We start from the raw sequence: 18,042 nt of genomic DNA, 5'->3' as shown, positions 1-18,042 counted from the left end.
GGAGGAGGAGAAGGAGCTCACACTTGCATCTGGGAATGGCCTGGGAATACCCATGTCTGCCCTGCTTCTCCTGTCCCTGAGGACTCCCTTGTCCTTCCCTGCTTCTCCTGTCCCTGAGGACTCCCTTAACCATCCTTCCTGCCTCTGTGCTGCCTTCCTCAGAGGGAGCAGAAGCTATGCAGCTTGCTCAGCACCTCCAGGCAGTAGACAACTTCTCATGGCTTTTGGGAACTGAAATAATTTGGCAGTTAGTCAACACACCAAAGCACACATAAAAAGGCCCCACTGTAGAACACAGAACAGACTTTAGCCTCAAGAGAATTTTCTCAGTTTCTTTGTGAGATGAATTTTGTTGCTTCAAGGTACATTCTCATGTGGTATTTTCACATTACATAGAAGGGCTTGCTTAGGGTGACTTTTTGTAATTAATCCCCATAAATGAAAAGAGATAGAGCTAGTTATAGAATTGTAGCTAGTAGGAACTTCTTTAAAAATTTATTAGTGAAAACTATACCACTTACTATATAAATAAGCACATTTAAATGTATTTTGCTAATCACATAGCGTAAATTACCAATTGGCTGAAAAGCCTCAGTTGCTTTTCTTCCCTTCTATTCAGCTGCTGGTGTGGTTTTAATCACAAATAATAGGGGGATACTTTGAATCAAAAGTGTGGCATATTGCTGTGGCCATCACAGCGACATGCTCCAACGGAACACTGCGCAGATGTAGTGTGAGCTTGTCTTAGGAAGGAAACTCTAAAAGGTAAGAGGAGAAGGAGAAACCATCACTCGTACTCTTAAGAACATATGTGAATGCTTGTAACTGTACAGAAATGTAAATCTCAGAGAGAACCAGAGAGTATATGTAGCAAGCTCCAAAGGCAACAGCAGACTGGATTCCAGCAGGTAAGGTATTTCTGTCTTAACCACAGAGTTGGAAAGGAACGAATTAAAGAGAATCTCTTGGAGGCAGAGGCAGGTGGATTTCTGAGTTCAAGGCCAGCCTGGTCTGCAGAGTGAGTTCCAGGACAGCCAGGGCTACACAGAGAACCCCTGTCTAAAAAACAAACAAGCAAACAAAAAAGATAACCTCTTACTCCCAGTTTCATTGGTTGATAAGATATCACATACAGCAAGTGAAATATACACTGAACTCCCACCTATGGGAAGAGATGTTTATCCATTGGTTTCTAAACTAGCATGAGTTAAAATCACTGAGGTAATGGATTTAAGATGAATTTTAAAATTAGCTTAGAAAAAAGCATAATTTATAAAGTAAACTTTGTAGATGGAGGAGCCAAATATAAATTTCTTTTGAATGACATGGAGTTATGAATTACTAACGTATCTATATGGATTATCTCTCCTTAGAGTGGGAAATCCAGAACCGGATACAATTATTTACATGTTAAAAGTGATGGTAATTATTACATGGCATTAGTTTCACTAGCTCTACATAAGATGCTTTTTCTTTGCCAACAATTCTCTGTAAAGCCTGCTGCTATACATAAAGTTTTGGGGGTCTGGGGGTTGGGAAGGAGATCTAGTTTTTAAAAGCACAGATATAAACATGATTTTTTTCCTGTTTTGGAAAGTAGTTCCTTATAGTTCTGGCATGAAAGGACATTAGTGTGGTAATTTCTTGCCTCTCATGGTCCCCAAATGATGTCTCTTGCTCGGCTTCTCTCTCACACAGCAACCATCCACTTTTGCTTATGCAAGACAAATCATTAAGAAGGAAGGCTTGGGGCTCCAGGGCCTCAACAAAGGATTTACAGCAACTCTGGGACGTCACGGAATTTTCAACATGGTCTATTTTGGCTTCTACCACAATGTCAAAAATATTATTCCATCCAGTAAGGTAACTGTACAATCATTTAAGTTCTGTTGGGTGGAAAACATATCAATGTTTGTAGCTTCATCTATAGAGTATTTTTCATGTCCAATCAAATTCACATCCATCATCTATTTGCCCTCGTCAGCCTGAGTGCTGTTATGTCCCTTTCAAATCCGGAAACTGGGACTTCTGAAGTCACGGTAAAGCTGAGTCTGATGGAGAGGTTAATCTCCATGAAGAGTGTCTCCTGTAGATATGAATGCTTTCTATTCAATCACTACTAGAAATTTCTACCTCACTTGTATCACTTTCCCAAAACCATGGAGTTGGGTTGGTTGGTTTGTTTTTGTTTTGTTTTTGTTCTTTCATACTCCAAATCAGTTGAGCTCACCAAAGGAAAGGTCAGGCTGTATTTCAAATAGTAGGTTGATACTCATTGTAAAATTACTTAGGTTAATTTAGGTGAGGGGTAAACCACTCCTCTGGAGTCATTTGCTCTTATTATAATGTAACAATGGTGATTATTGCATTATATTTTAATGAAAACCTACAGAAGCCAAAAATCTTCCAATTCCTACAGTATAAAACTGCCTGTGGTATGCCTGTAAATCCCACACCCCAGTGTTTCCCTCTGTGGAGCCTGACACTCATGATGATGATTCTGCGTTTTAGACTCTGACAAAAGCAACTCACATAACATTAAAGAAGTGGTTAATTCCTTCATTTCTCTAGCTGCCAAAAGACTTCAGCCAGCTGTAAACTGCATACAATAAATTGGATTATATAAATGATTTATACAAATTAAATACTGATATATCTTATTGCATTATGACTTTATTTTAATGTATATGTTACGAAAGTAAAATGAAATTATTTTTTATTTAAGAAAGAAATCCAAGAGGATCAATGAGATGTATATATAGTCACATGTTACTTGGTATTTTTTTAATGGAAGGGGTACAGTTGGGGACAGAGGAACCAACGAGCGTTGGAAGGGATGAGAGAGGCTAGTGGCAAATATGACCACAGTGCATTCTATGCATGCAAGTGACTATCAAAAATAATGAAAGAAGCTACAAGGAGTAGCTCATCCCTGTAATCTCAGCACTCTGGAGGCTGAGGTCAGGAGCATGAGCATGCGCTTGAAGTCAGCCTGAGCTACATAACAAGACCTTATCTTTAAAACACCAGTAAGTAAATATCTACAAGTTCAAACTTTACTTTGGAGTTAAGCAGTCTACAGTTAAGTTACTACATGCTCAGCATAGGTAAAAAGGACCAGAAACCTAACAGTTTCTTCATTTTTCTTAAAAGTAAAGGCAAACAACAAACAGAACCATTTTTCTTGCCTGTTTGCAAATCAGCTTTTGTTACTAATACGAATACAATGTTTTATTTCAATAAGCACTTTAATTAAGCACCTCTCATGGGTTAAAGAGATGGCTCAACCATTAAAGGCTAGGCTCACAACCAAAATGTCAAGTGTTCCTCTCTGTATACCAGGCACTCTATAAAGTGTGCCGTTTTCTCAATGGAGCCCTCAAGAAGCCATGAAAAAGGCCCCTGAACAGGCATATTGAAAATGTTTGATTGTATTTAGACGAGCAATGTGTTGAGAGTCATTATTAATAATACTTCTAATTGTGTATGAAAAATATGCTTTACAAACTCTCAAATTCCATTTTCCTAAATTTGGACTGCTATTCTAAAAACAAATCCCATCACATTTTTTTAACATGTTATAAATGAATGTTGTCTAAAAACAATGGATTTTTCTAGCATTTATCTCTCCAGCATGCTGAGTTCTATACTGCTCTCACCCCCCCATCCCATTTATAAAGCACATATAAAAATGGAAGTTAATAAGGACAGGGGCTTTTCCTGGATTTTTTTTCCACTGCTGTATCCTCAGAGATTAAAACAGTGCCTGGTACAGAGCAGGTCCTCAGGAAATCTATATTAAATGAATCAAATGAATGAAAGAAGAAATGAATGGAAAATGTGTTTCCTTTCACTGCATACCTTAGGGATACCTTGGCATTTGAGAGAGCCACTATATTAATTGGTGTTAGTGTATAGGGAGCTGGAAGAGAGTTTACAGTTCAAGGACTTAGAGCTAGAGTGGGTCTCACCCTAATCAAACAGAACCCCAAGAAAAAGAGAATAGCACAAGAGGGTCTTTGTATCCAGGAGGTGAGATGTTTGGTTTTGGAAATGCTTCTTAAAATGGAGATTTTCACATTGCTGAGATAAGTTTCCTTATGCTGCCTCAGTAGACTGCCAGAGCAGGCATTTTGGCAGTAACCAAAATCTTAATGACCTCTGCAGTAGAGACAGGCTACCACTGTGCAGGCAAAGCTCCCGAGAACAGAACGGAAAGGCATGGCGTGAACTGCTTTCCCAAGATTCCCTAGACTCCGTTATCTGTCCAATTTGTGTGTGTGTGTGTGTATGTGTGTGTGTGTGTGTGTGTATAAATCTGTTTAGTGAAATGTCAATGAGTGTTTAACAAAGGAATTTTCTGTTAGCTAACATTCCCTATGTTGAGACTAGACTAATAAACAAAGGCTTAATATATTAACAAGAACTCTAAAGAATATTCAGTTCTCTCCCAACTCTTTAAACAAAAGATATGGACTGGAAAGATGACTCAGCGATTAAAGGCACTTGTTCCTATTTCAAGGGACTCAGGTTCAATTCCCAGTACCCACATGACAGCTGACAACCAGCCTCTGTGGCCTCTCTGGGTGAGTGTGCAGTGTGTCCAGATGCAGGCAAAGCACTCATTCACATGAAGTAAAAACAAATAAGAAACATCTTTTAATATATATATTATTAATGTTTTAGCTTTTCTGGCACAGTCTCACTATTACAGTCCTGTTCTGAATTTGAACCTACCATATAGGTAGGACTAGTTTTAACCTCATGATCCTCCTGCTTGAACAAGATTAGAATTGACTTTTTAAATTGTGCTCTGTAGTTCTATCAAGATGAAGACTCAAGGCCAGACTCTTCACTCTCTCACACACATCAACTGGTATGGTGCCCAAAGTAGAGTATGATTTCAAAGCAGTTATAGTCAGATAGCTAAGAAGCGATTCCTTGGCTTTCTCCACTAGTGTGAAGGTGTAGAAAGGGTTACAGCAGGATTTATTGGGCCTTCACTATATATTAGGACAGGGTCTCATTTTGTAGTTCAGGCTTCCCTAGAACTCACTAGGTAGCCCAGGTTGGTGTTGCCACAACACTCCTGCTTCTGTTTCCTAAGTGCTGGAATTATAGGTGTGAGCCATCACACCAGGCAACATTTACTTTTAAAAATAATTATGACCAGCATTTCCACAGCTTCCTTATCATATGGTACTTTTTGGTTTCTTGTTGGCTTGTTTCTTTGTTTTCCTTATTTTTTTTTTAAATTTAATTCTATGAAATGAAAGAATGGGGAAAGAATCAGAAGAAGAGAGAGAGAGAGAGCATAAAAATGGGTAGGTAGGGAGATGGAGACAATCTGGGAGGAACTGGGCAGAGAAACATGATCAAAATATATTGTATAACAATGAAAAATGGCAAAAAAAAAGTGATAAAGAATTGGGTGGGGGAAGATCTTTGAAGACTTTTGGGAGGGAGAAGAATGTTGTAAAAATATAAGATTTTTTTTTTTCGGTTTTTCGAGACAGAGTTTCTCTGTGTAGCTCTGGCTGTCCTGGAAATCACTCGGATAAACCAAGCTGGCTTCAAACTCAGAGATCCGCCTGCCTCTGCCTTCCAAGTGCTGGGATTAAAGGCATGCGCCACCACTGTCCAGCAAGAATAATTTTTTTTTTATTATTATAGAATCAATTGTAATGAGGAAAAATATCCAAACCAGAGTAGCTCAGAAGCCAACAAGAGAGTTTAGGGAGGGGAATCGCTTGATCCCTTTGGTTCCAGTGGGGAAATGGGTGCTCCTGGAGAAAGAAGGGTAGAGTACATGCGTGGAGACTGTCCCAATATAAGACCACAGGGACTGGGACTGTAGGCTCATAGTGAAGACAAGAGAAGGAAGAATAAAGCATCTTGAAGACAAGAAAGAATGAGAAATGTACACGATGTGGTGATAGACTATGTGGGTATGTTGAGATCATATGTTGAGGTGGTAAAATTGATACTTAGATTTTTTTTAATTGGGCAGTTAAAAGGGTAATGATGCCCTTCACTAAGGAAAACATGCTGAAAGAGAAACTAGCTGGCAGGAGAAATTATAGGCTCCTTCAGGAAACTGAGTCTGTGTTTGGGACTGCAGCGTACAGACATGTAGTCTATTGGCTGGATGTGGGTTCCGGGGTTTGAGAGAAGGGGTCTAAGCTGGAGATGCACAACTGGAAAACATGAGTTAACCTCCCTGGGAAAAGAGGGGCCCGTTTGGTCAGAGTTAAATGACCTTGAGCCAGTCACTTTACTGATCTGAGCTGCAGGCGTTTCATCTATAAAACGAAAAGCTATGGTTGTTCTTTATATTGGATAAAGTCATTCTGAGAATTAAAATAAACAATATACAAAGTCGTTTGTAAATGTTATGATGCCATAAAAGTGCTAAGTGTGGTGGTGCTGATGACGACAGCGGGAGGCAGGAGAGGTACCGTGGCCGCGATGGGAGCAGTTAGCGTGGGGAAGTGCGTGAGGAGGTTCTCCCCGGGACTATTCTTTTTGCACTTAAATGAACACTATGTTTTCCTTGCCTAGAACAAAGTCATTGATTTTATGTGCTCTGTAATCTAAGCCTGACTCAAAACCGGGAAACCAGTATTCTTTAAATTTAAACCATAATAAATCAATCCTTTGTGAAGGGGAAGGTATGATAATCATTAAAACATGTTGAAGGACGTCATCGTGTTGTTATAAAGCACGATGAGAAGACGGTGCTCCTTGAAGGCATTATCCCATCTTTGCTGTAGGCTGCCTTGCCACTCGCTTCGGACAGTCTGTTTACAGGGTTATTGTTTCAGTCCCTTCATCAGGCAACTGCTCGTTCTCTTGTTCCAAGGGAACTTGAGATTTCATCAACTCTGACTGGCATGAGATATTCCTAGATTTTTCTTTAATTTTTTTTTAATCTCTAATGCTTTGCAGAATTTTTTCCATCTTCAAAGGATTTGCTTTTGCAAGAAACAGTTTATAATTATTAGCTCAGAGTAAAAATTCAGGGGTGTGTGTTTGTGTGTGTGTGTGTGTGTGTGTGTGTGTGTGTGTGTTTTGCAGAAACAGAGACACAGAGAGACAGAGAGAGATTGGTTAGCCGTTGAGTATAAGAAACCAGGGAAGTCGTCCTTATACACTCTCCTGAACAGTTGAAAGCTTTTACATTTAGTATGTATTAATTTTATAATAGAAATGAATCAATAAAAATTTTAATGGAACCTTATAAAACAAGTTGCCCAAATCACGTTTGAATATTTTAATCAGTTGTAAAGTATGTCTGCGGAGGTAAAGTAGGAATTTGAAACACTAAACCCAGATAATTCAGGTCAGATTTCCAAGCCATAAGCTGTTTAACTAGCTCTTCAGATTGGTGGTCTCTAGTACATAAATTTTTCAAATATCATTATTCTGACTTTTTGTTCCACTTCAGTATTAAAACCACTTTTGTAGACTTTATTATTTTACATGACTCTCATTACGATAACTCATTTTCTGCTAAGACCAAGTGGGAAGTTAGGGCTCAAAAGCGAAAATTACTAACATAATTAATCTGAGCCGGATACCAAAATTCATCAGTGTAGCCTGTAATGTCCTAACTAACTCCTAACTGCACATTTTATTTTATATTTTGTAACACATAAATGATCTCTCTAAAAGGATTGTAACATTTGCAGACTGGAGAGCTGGCTCAGTAGTTAGGATCATTTTCCAAGAGGCTCCCAGTGTGATTCTCAGCACCCCTGAAGGGCAGCTCGAAATCACATGCTAACTCCAGCTCTCAGGGGACCAGACGCTTCTAGCCTGCTCACATACCTGCACAAAGCTTATGTGTGTGTATGCGTGTGGTGCATGTGCATGTGCGCGTGTGTGTGTGTGTGTGCGTGCGCGTGTGTGTGTGTGCATGTGTGTGCGTGTGTGCATGTGCATGCGTGTGTGTGTGCGCATATGTGTGTGTGCTTGTGTGTGCACGCATGTGTGCGTGTGTGTGCGCACATGCGTGTGTGTGTGCGCGCGCGTGCATGTGCGTGTGTGTGTGTGTGTGTGTGTGTGTGTGTGCGCATGCGTGTGTGTGTGTGTGTGTGTGTGTTAAAACAATTAAAATCATTTTTAAATAATGAATTTTTGAGCAAGTAAACTAGCTAAAATGTCCAGATAACATAACTAAATTGTTCTCCTTCATTCTTACCTAAAACCTGCCACTGTCCCCTCATCACTCCTCACCAGTCTTCACATCTACACTCTGGAATCCCTTGATACCAAACTACAGACATGGCCCTGGAAGAATTGAACTTCACCAGCTTGAAATGATGCTCTGGGCTAGATTCTGTCAGGTACTTTTTAGGATCTGGCATTAGTGTTGCAAAGTAAGTAGCTTCAACACAGAAAGGCTGTTTGGGATATTACCTAACCACAGAACTCAGTTACTAGGGCGTTCGTTCACATCCCACAGAAATAAAACAGAATGCCAGCCTGAAGAATTACTCTTCCTCCCCAGAAAGAGGCCATCGCTTCTCACAGTAAAGCCCACTCAAAGCAAATATTCATTAGCTTAAACACTGACATCTTTTTCAAATATCTACAGACTTAAGTTTTCATTGCAAAACAGAAATCTTCCATTCCCATCTGTGATCTTAATAGTATACTATTTTTTATGGTGACACATGAACTAGAATCATAAGATAAAGTACTCCATGCCTCTGATGGTTTTGTTTTCTATTTCTATGAATTTGCTTTTTCGTCAGATAGTTTCATAAGTAAAATAATAGTAGGTATCAACTCTTTAAAATAATAGCTGCCAGAAATACTAAACTGTGTATTTTAGTTTGCATTCCAACTAAAGATGTTTTCAGGTATTGTGCCAAGAATAATATAGAGTTTTTTTGTGTTAAATTCTGTCCTGATATAAATTACATGTGTGGGTTTGAAAGAACAATTTTTCACCTATTCAATATTTCTTGCTTAATAAACCATTGAGGCCTGCCCCTGTAGTTGTCTGAGACAGCATTAAGTCAGGCAAATTTTGTTTTCTTCTGATATAATAGCCATAGAAGACTGCCTTCCATGGATGCACTTTTCTTTTTTTTAGTATCATCTTTTTTTGTAAACCCCATAGAAAGAGCCAGACATCCTTCGGTTTAATCAGAAGAAACATTCAGTGGTGTTGGCTGCATGATCGAGAGCTACTCCTGTCCCTAAGGTGTACACTGAGCTGAATGGAAAATACACATTTGGGTTTGAGTGGAGAACATACACTGGGCTGTTTGTATTTTGAAGAGAAGGCTCTCAATAGAATTAGATGATCGTAGGGTTTAATTTATGACAGTTCCTTTCTCTGATTCTGTCTCACTTGATCATCAGTCTTTCCAATCATGCAGCAATGGGAAGGGCAGGAGCATTAAACTTTCATTAAGAACAACTCTCCTTTCTATGAACCACTTGGGGGAAATTATAAGTACATCGTTTCTACAAAATTCCAGGATATGTGACAAGAAGCTGTGGTAAAAGAGTATCTTTCATTGGCAGTTTTCACAGACTCCCTCGAGTATATGTGTTGAGGGAAGGGGAATGGGGAAAGGCAGAGAAAATGGGGCAGGGATTCAGACACTTTCTTAAATAAACGTCAGACAAAATTTTTCCATTCAGGCACCAACCAAGTGGGTGTAAATGAAATACAAGTAACCTAACTCACCAGCGAATCCATTCTATCTGTGCATTCGACAAGTATTAGTGGTGCCAACCACCATGGGCCAAGCACTGTCCTTCTAAGCATCCCCACTGCCCCTGCCTTAGTGGGGTTTATAGTCTAGTGGAAGAAGGTGACAATAAACCCATTACCAAGAGGAACTGAGTCTTCTCTATGGTAGTAAGTGCCACGAAGACAGCTAGAAAGCTGTGGAAACCTGACAAGCTCTCTCAACTCATGGTAAAGTAGGGTAAGGAGGAAGAGAGGCCTGACTTCAGTAACAATATGCAGGCTTGAGCTCAAGGTGAGCACTAGCCAGGCCAAGGCAAAGAGCTTGAGTGCAGTACACAGAGAAAACCCAGTGTTTGTGCTCTAAAGCAGGAGACTGAGGGCCCTGGGGGGAGATGGAGCTTGAGGGTTGCTGGTGTGGAGAGAACCCAGAGGTGGCAACTGCAACCTGGACTGGAACATTCTAAAGATGTAGGTTTAAGATTGTTTACTCCTCTTAAATGCTTGGACTAGTGTGGCTCTATCAAACATATAATATCTAAGCAAGTACGGGACATTTGCATGTACAGAGGTACAGAAGTGGGATCTCAAGAACAAAACCAATTCTAAGCCTTCTACTTGGTGATCTGCCTAGTAAATCAGTCATCTCAGTCTGGCCCCTGCCTGGACGCCACAACCTTCAGAATTTTGCTTTGGGACTTCTGGTTGGCTAGTTTTCCTAGAAGTCAGTGTTTACATTGAGGTAACGAACAGACAAAGCATGCCAAAATATAAAAACCCAACTGGCTTCCAAGTGTAAACACTGGCTTCTATTTTGTATGATAATACCCAAAGACTTATTTAGCTCTCTGAAGGTATTAGCTAACCATGTAAATGTATGGGTAACACATAATTACAAAGAACATATTGTATATGAAACTTACACAAAGCAATCAAGTGATACCTGTTATGCTTAAATCATAAATCATTTTGACATTTTGTACAGTTTATGACTTGAGTTAAGTGGCTAAGACCTTGAAAATTATTTTACATTTCAGAATACTTTAAAGAGCAGATAGCTTTGTTGGGGGAAGGAATTTTCATGGCTATTTTCTGAACAGCTACATTTAGATGCGGCACTCTTAACAAGACTTTGATTTCATTCCAAAAGCCAGAGCCCTGCAAGGATAGAATCTTGGGAATACTCCACATTCCTTAACGAATGCTTATCAATTAAACCATCTCATTCTAGTTTAGTGACCTTTTGTGGAGTGGGGAGCTAGCGTTTCCCCTAAATTATCTCACATGAAGAGAAAACAAACACTCTAATAGATTCTTCTGATAGCTGTCAAGTGGAAACAACTGCATTTTTTTAATTAAGCTTCAATAGCAGATTTTTTTTTTCCAGTGAGGACAAAACAGCATGATTGGATGATATCAGGAGAAAAAAAAAATGCTTTTGTCAAAAGTTTGTGGACAAAGCAACAAAAGGGAGCCAAGGTTAGACAGAATGAAAGGATATATAGAACAACATCAACTACAAAGGGAGCCGAGGTTAGACAGAATGAAAGGATATATAGAACAACATCAACTACAAAGGGAGCCGAGGTTAGGCAGAATGAAAGGGACACTAACCACACCTCATTGACATGAACCCGTTAAGATCAACATCTATAATACAAATTCCTTCTATAAAAAGAAAGAAATACAGTTCACCCTCACACAGGCTGCTGCTCATTCAGTCACCAGGAGGCAACTGTGATTTCAACACACCACACCATTTCCATAGCCACCACTGCCAGCTGTGGGGACAGCAATCATGAGCTGCTGTTATTTGCCTTGTGGTCATGGCCAGGTGCTTAACCAGTGTGTATATGTACCTCCTTGTGATTTGCTTCTGAACCCATGGCTCTTTGTTTATCATGTCTTCACACAGGAGAGCTAAAGCCCTGGCTAAACATCTGTGATGTGCCAGGTCTGGTATATCTGATGACTAACGTGACATGGCATATCCATTTCTCTTAAAAGGTTCCAAAGAAGACACTCCAATGAGTCTGGTGCCCATCTCTACACACTTCTATTAGAATGGATGAAGGCAACCAAAGGTCTACACTCAGGGCATTAGTCATTTTTCTGTATACCTCTTCAAATGTGTGGGTACACCAGCCCTTGAGTCTTCTTTGTTGGAATTATCTGTTATAATTCCAGTGGTGTGGCCCTCTGTCTTGTCTGTCTCTTCCTATTATAAGGTGCATCCAAGGTGAAACATTGCCTGTTTCAAAGCTAAGCACTGCTATAATTTTGAGATGACCAACTCTGAAAACATATGACCTGAACTTATATCATAGTAATTGTTTTGAAATTTTTGTTCATGCATATGGTGCTTTTTTTTAATCAAATACGACTTCATTCTCCTTTCCATAAATCCTCCCTATCACTGCACTGCTTTTTCCTCCAAACTTCATGTGATTTTTTTTGCTTTATTAAAATATAATTACACCGCTTTCTGCCTCCCTTTCCTCCCTCCAATCCCCACCTTGTCATTCTCCCTTTAATCTCTCCCATGCCCTCCCTCAGTCCCTCTCAAGTTGATTATCTTTTTCTCATATTGATATTATCATATCTATATAAGTATAAATATATAAGTAGCAACCCGTTCAGTCTGTTTAGTGTTGCTTATGTGTCTGTGAGTTCAGGACAGACCATTCAGTAGTGAATAACCTATTGGGGTTTCATCCCTGAGAACGACTAATTCTCTAAATCTCCCTTTTTCAGCAGGTACTAGTTGCCTATAGTTCTTTGTCCAGGGGTGGGGTCCTATGTCCTATGTAATATTCCCTTCTTCCAGGCTAGCTTATATATTGGCATCATCATTGTCCAGGTCTTACTTAGATGGTCACATTGTTGAGGTGTCATGAGCTTCTGTGTCATTTCAGAAGACAACAATCTTACTTCACAACCTGCTGGTTCTTACAATATTTCTGGCTCTTGCTCCATGATGTTCCCTGAACCTTAAGAGTCATATTTTTGGATGTATCCATTGGGGCTTGTCAGCCCACAATCAGTTAGTCACTGCATTTTGAACAGTTGTGATTTTTTTTTTTTTGTAATGGTCTCCATCTGCTACAAAGGGAAGCTTCTTTGATAAGACTTAGGCATAGTTGTTTCTTTTTTAACCCTACTGGGTCCAGTTGGTGCTGTGTGTTCATGAGTGTATAGATAGCATCTACTGGCACATGAGCAGCCTCTCAGGAGCAACATCTCTAAGGAAGACTGACTCTTCCTTTCCCAGAAGCAATCAGTTGCCAGTAGTTCCTCAGTATGGGTAGAGTTCCATCCACGTTGGAGTTTCAGCTGCCTTGATCCTGTGCAGGTCTTGTGTGAGCAAGCAGTCATAGCCATTATGAGCTTGTATGTGTAATGGTGCTGTTGTGTCGAGTAAATATGTTTTTCCACAGACATACACAACCTCCGGCTCTTACAATCTTTCTGTCCCTTCTTTGATAATTATCCCTGGACTTTGTGGGGAGGGATGTGATGTAGGTGTCCCATTTAGCTTATCACTCCATAATTTCTTATTCTCTAGACATTGACCAGCTCTGTAGTAACCTCCATCTACACTAATCTATAGGTATAACAATATGAATTTTTGGAGAACTTTATTATTTCAGCAGAATAATAGTATTAGGTTCTCTGCTAAGGCCTCTGACCAAGTGGCCATGGTTTTTGTTTGTTTCTTTGCTTTGCTTTGTTCCCCACCTCCGCCCCTAGTTAGTAGTATCAGGCATGAGTTGCATGTTGACAGTTGGTTTTAAATCCAGTTGTAAAATGGTTGATTCATTCCATAACATTGATGCCATTTCTGCATCATTGACATATCTTGTTAGGCCAGTTGTTATTGGATCTTATAGAATGGGTAAAGCTGTTGATTATTTTTCTCCTGAAGCATTGTATAACAGCACTTCCCAGAACCATGAAAGCCATTTAATAGGGAAGAAGTGTCCAGATCGGTGCAATCTTGATCTTTCCATGTCCTCTGACCGTATGTTTATAACACCTTTTGACCTCAACCTCCAGAAAATGAAAGCCTTCATCAAGGCACCCCCTCAGCCCTCCATAGTAATGTGCTTCTAAGTGGCAAGTCTAAGCCAAGTGAAAAATCAAGTTCTTCAGAGAAGTGCGTATATCTGCAAGTCACATGAGTTCTCGTATGACCGCTTTGCTTGATGTGTTACCAAGAGAAACTAAAGACTGGTAACTATGAGGAAGAGAGAAAATGTCAGTTGAGCTGACACAGGTGGGAAGATTCTCAGACAAATTCTTCAGATTGATGTCCTGAGTCACCTTACATGTAAAGCTGCTACACTGCTGTACTCTGCTTAATAGCAGACATCCTGTGATCTCCCTAACCACCCCCAATCCAAACTAGTAAAAAAAAAAACAAAAACAAAAACAAAAACAAAAATTCCTCACCTCTCCCATCTTCTTTATTCCCTCCTTCTGTCAGGACTTTGTGTGGAATGCCATCACAAAGGTCTGTGAGATGGACAGCAGTTTTTTGTTTACCAAAGCTAGCAGCCAGCTGCCAGTTACTGCAAAGGGCATCAGAGCCCAAGCCACAGAAGGTAAAGGGTGAGGTGGTGACTCTTTTCATGAAGATGCTTACTCTCATATCAAATCCTCCAGTACCATTGCCTTAGACTGCTGATGTGTCTTTAGCTGTTGGCTGTACAGTGTGAATTAGATGGTTTCATTAATAACAAACATGTAGCATTTTTGATCATTAAGTGCTTTGGGTCATAGATCACACTTCTGATGACTCCTTCTGTGGAATTTTCATAAGTACCAGGCAGTAGTGGTCCATACTTTTAATCCCAGCATTTGGGAGGTAGAGCAGGAGGCAGGCAGAACTCCAAGTGAGGCTAGCTTGGTCACAAATACAGTTCCAGGTCAGTCAAGGTAATGCAAAGAAAACTTGTCTCAAAAAAGAAAAAAAAAAGAAGAAGGAAAATAAAGAAAAAGCAAGCTTCAAAAATAAGCTTTAAGAAGAAGGAAGAGGAAGAAGGAGGGAGAGGAGGAAGAGAAGAATATATAGGAAAAGTTTCCTAATTGGTGAAAAATTATGGAATCCTGTTACATATTGTTTTGCTCAAAACATTTTTCATATATATTTTTGATTGCATTATTTTCCTTCTCTTTATTTCTCCCAGATCCTACCCCATGCTCTACCCTCACAACTTCAAATTCTCCCCCATCAAAAAAATGAAACAAACAAAAGATAGAAAATCAAAACAGACAAGTTTTAAAAAAGAAAAGAAAGAATTTAATGATAGACTTTTCATCTACATGAGTATTTATTTACATAATTAAATGCTCTCCTGACTCTTTGAGTTAAGCAGTTGAATTCACACTGTGAATTCACTAATAGTCCCACATATTTTCTTAGGCACTAGGATTTTACTTTCTTCTACCAAAGGTTTTTCATGGTCTGAGAAATGATGTCTTTGGATATTGACTTGGGTATATCCAAAGATCCAGGTACACATGTCTCCACTTGCTGGCTAGCCATTATAGTCTCAAGGATCCTCAATACATTGAATGTATCATTTGTCCATAATAGAACCCTTTGGGCTCACTCAAATTTATATCCAGTTAGGAATTAAGGACCTTTCCGTAAGACTCAGAAATCTTACCTGCTCAGAAATGTTTTGATGATTTAATACATGGAAATCACTTACCCCAGTGCCTGCCACACAGTGAGTATCTGATCATCTTCCTTTTACTCCAGTTATGAAAATAAATGGATGCAACTGAAAATCCAGGAAAGAGGAGACATAACGGACCACCTTTTAGCTAAAACATGGCAATTGGCAATAATGATGTTTCTTCATTGACTCAACAGTGGCCAAGCTTTTAAGAAGCAAGATCTAGATGCTCGATCACGGATTTCAATACGTAAACTCCAGGAGTGACTTCCCTTCCCTTGCCACATGTTTCCCTCTGCACTCTGCTCATTTGATCACATTGCACGGACGACTGGCCATAAACACACCCCACCCTGCTCTGCGTTTATTCAGCTACATAACCTGAGTGCAGGCCCAGGATCTTGTGAGAGACGCTGATGATTTAATTGAGGGAGATCTGGGCAGAGGCTACCACCCAAGCTTGTCTCCACTGCTGAGTCAAGGCAGCTCTACTCAGCTTGGCCTTCTTTACCCATGAGCACTTGGCTTCAGCCTGGCCACTGCTCCTCTCTACCCACATCTCCCAGAACTCACCTGAGGTCAATGAAGCAGACTTCTGCGCTGCTTACTTCCCTCTCTCTCCCAAGTTCCTAAATTAAGAATATCTTATTTTGCCAGGCAGTGGCAGCACATGCCATTAATCCCAACACTTAGGAGGTAGAGGCAGAAGGATCTCTTGAGTTCAAGGCCAGCTTGGTCTATAGAGCAAGACAGCCAGGGCTACACAGAGAAATCCTGTCTTGAAAACAAAAACAAAAACAAACAAAAAAACAAAAAAACCCAGTTAAAAGTAATATGCCGTAGGACCTTTTCCCTGGACTGCCTCTGCTTGCCTGTTAGATAACTCAAAGTACAATGCACGCTCTCCCAACCTCATACCTTTCTTACAGGGATCTCCACCACTTTGAGAAAATGGAGAACAAGTCACTTAGTAGGTGTGAAGCAACACTCAAAGACTAAGGTTGAGCTCCATTCTATATCACCATCACAGTCCTTACCCCAGTCCTCCAAAGTCCTGAGACTGCAAGCAGGCTGTCCTTTGCAGCAATCCACATGGGCTCAGCAGCGTTGTACTGGGGAGTTGTATCTGTACCACCCATAACCCTGGATAGGCAACATCTATAACCCTGAGAACAGCCTTGAAGAGCTGTCACCTAGCCACAAAGAGCTTACCAGAATGTAAGAGGTTGGGGTTGATAAGATAGATGCCCTCTTTGTGGGTCTCTGACCACAATCGCAGTGCAAGTGGAGCTTTCTTGTCTCTGTGCGGACTCATTCATTCCCTCCCTCCCTGCTTTTCTCCCCACCATTCTCTTTCCTTCCCTTCCTCCCTTTCTCTCTTCTCTTTCTTTAGAGTTCCAGTTACAACAATCCTCCCACTTTTTAAATTACATTTGCTTGTTTATTTATTTTGTGTACAAGCACAGGTGTGTGCCACAGCAGTCCTGTGAGGACAGACAAGGCAAAGAAGTGTAATGCATAATTCGGTACCTTGTGGACTCACAACCTGCCTTGGAAGATAGCTATGTGGAAAAAAGAAACCAGACATAAAATGATAAGACCGACGGTTATCATTAAGACAGTGTCTGGGGATTACAGAAGGAAATTTTCTGATGAAAGATCCCAAAGTTCCTTGCACGTGGTGGTGTAGTGAGGGCATTGGGGCCAAGGTGAGAGTGTTGGCTATCTGTGGCTCACCAGCCCTAACTGGATTCTAGCATAAAGCAGACTATGAAGTCCAAAGAACAGACTGCCCATGGATTCAGAGACCAATTGATACGGGATATTCTTTTGGCCATACCACAAGAACATTAATACCCACAAGCATAGTGACTGACCCCTCCCCCTCCACCCCCCGCCTTTTGCCTATTAAGAGCACCAAAATTACTGGTTTCCAGCATGGGTCTTAATATCTTATTTATTTATTTATTTATTTATTTATTTATTTATTATTTATTTAGAGTGTGTGTGTGTGTGTGTGTGTGTGTCAGTGTCTCACAGGCATATGTGTAACAGTGTAAAGAACAATACTCAAGGGTCAGTTCTCTCCTACCTTGTGACATCCAGGTTTCAAACTCAAGTTGCCAGGTTTGCCTCTGTACAAGAGCCTGCACCTACTGAGCCAATGCACCAGCCCCACATAAAACCATTTTCAGTCTTCTTCCCAAAGAGGAGGAAAGCTGATCAAGGAAACGACCCAGACTTCACAGCCGTATTTAGGAGCTACCGTGGGAGTCTTATCATCGTGCTGAGGACAAGGGTTTGACAGTATGGGCACAATGCTGGCATGGAGGTCTGCATTGTCTTAGACTCCAACAGTGTCCCATCCACAGAGTGCTTCACTATGTGTGGTAGATTACCCTCCAACCCCGACTGCCCTTCCCTACCCCCAAGTCCTTGACAAATAGATCAAGAGATAGGAGGGACTGGATGTTTGAGGTCCCCATCCAGCTGTGCATACTGATCATCATTTCTGCCATCATCCTGAATAGGAAAAAAAGGGGATTTCAACACAGTCACAGGGACACTAGGAGAGCATTTCTTTATAGGATGTTTTATGTCTTAAGAAAACATGGTTCATGAAGCTGCCAAGATGGCCCGGGGGGGGGG

General features: G+C 40.4%; 1 protein-coding gene across 1 annotated transcript in view; it reads left to right on the top strand.

Moving 5' to 3' along the window:
- Window positions 1-18,042, top strand: part of Slc25a21 (solute carrier family 25 member 21) — a 465,218-nt gene that overhangs the window by 439,320 nt on the left and 7,856 nt on the right. The window contains exon 7 of the mRNA XM_031357304.1: window positions 1,699-1,863. Coding sequence (XP_031213164.1) covers window positions 1,699-1,863 — 165 coding nt within the window. The remainder of the gene's footprint in view (window positions 1-1,698; window positions 1,864-18,042) is intronic.

This window comes from Mastomys coucha, unplaced genomic scaffold (assembly GCF_008632895.1).
Source record: "Mastomys coucha isolate ucsf_1 unplaced genomic scaffold, UCSF_Mcou_1 pScaffold6, whole genome shotgun sequence".
Classification (NCBI taxonomy): domain Eukaryota; kingdom Metazoa; phylum Chordata; class Mammalia; order Rodentia; family Muridae; genus Mastomys; species Mastomys coucha.
The sequence above is the reverse complement of the archived record's forward strand: the minus strand, read 5'-3'. Positions and strand labels throughout refer to the sequence as shown.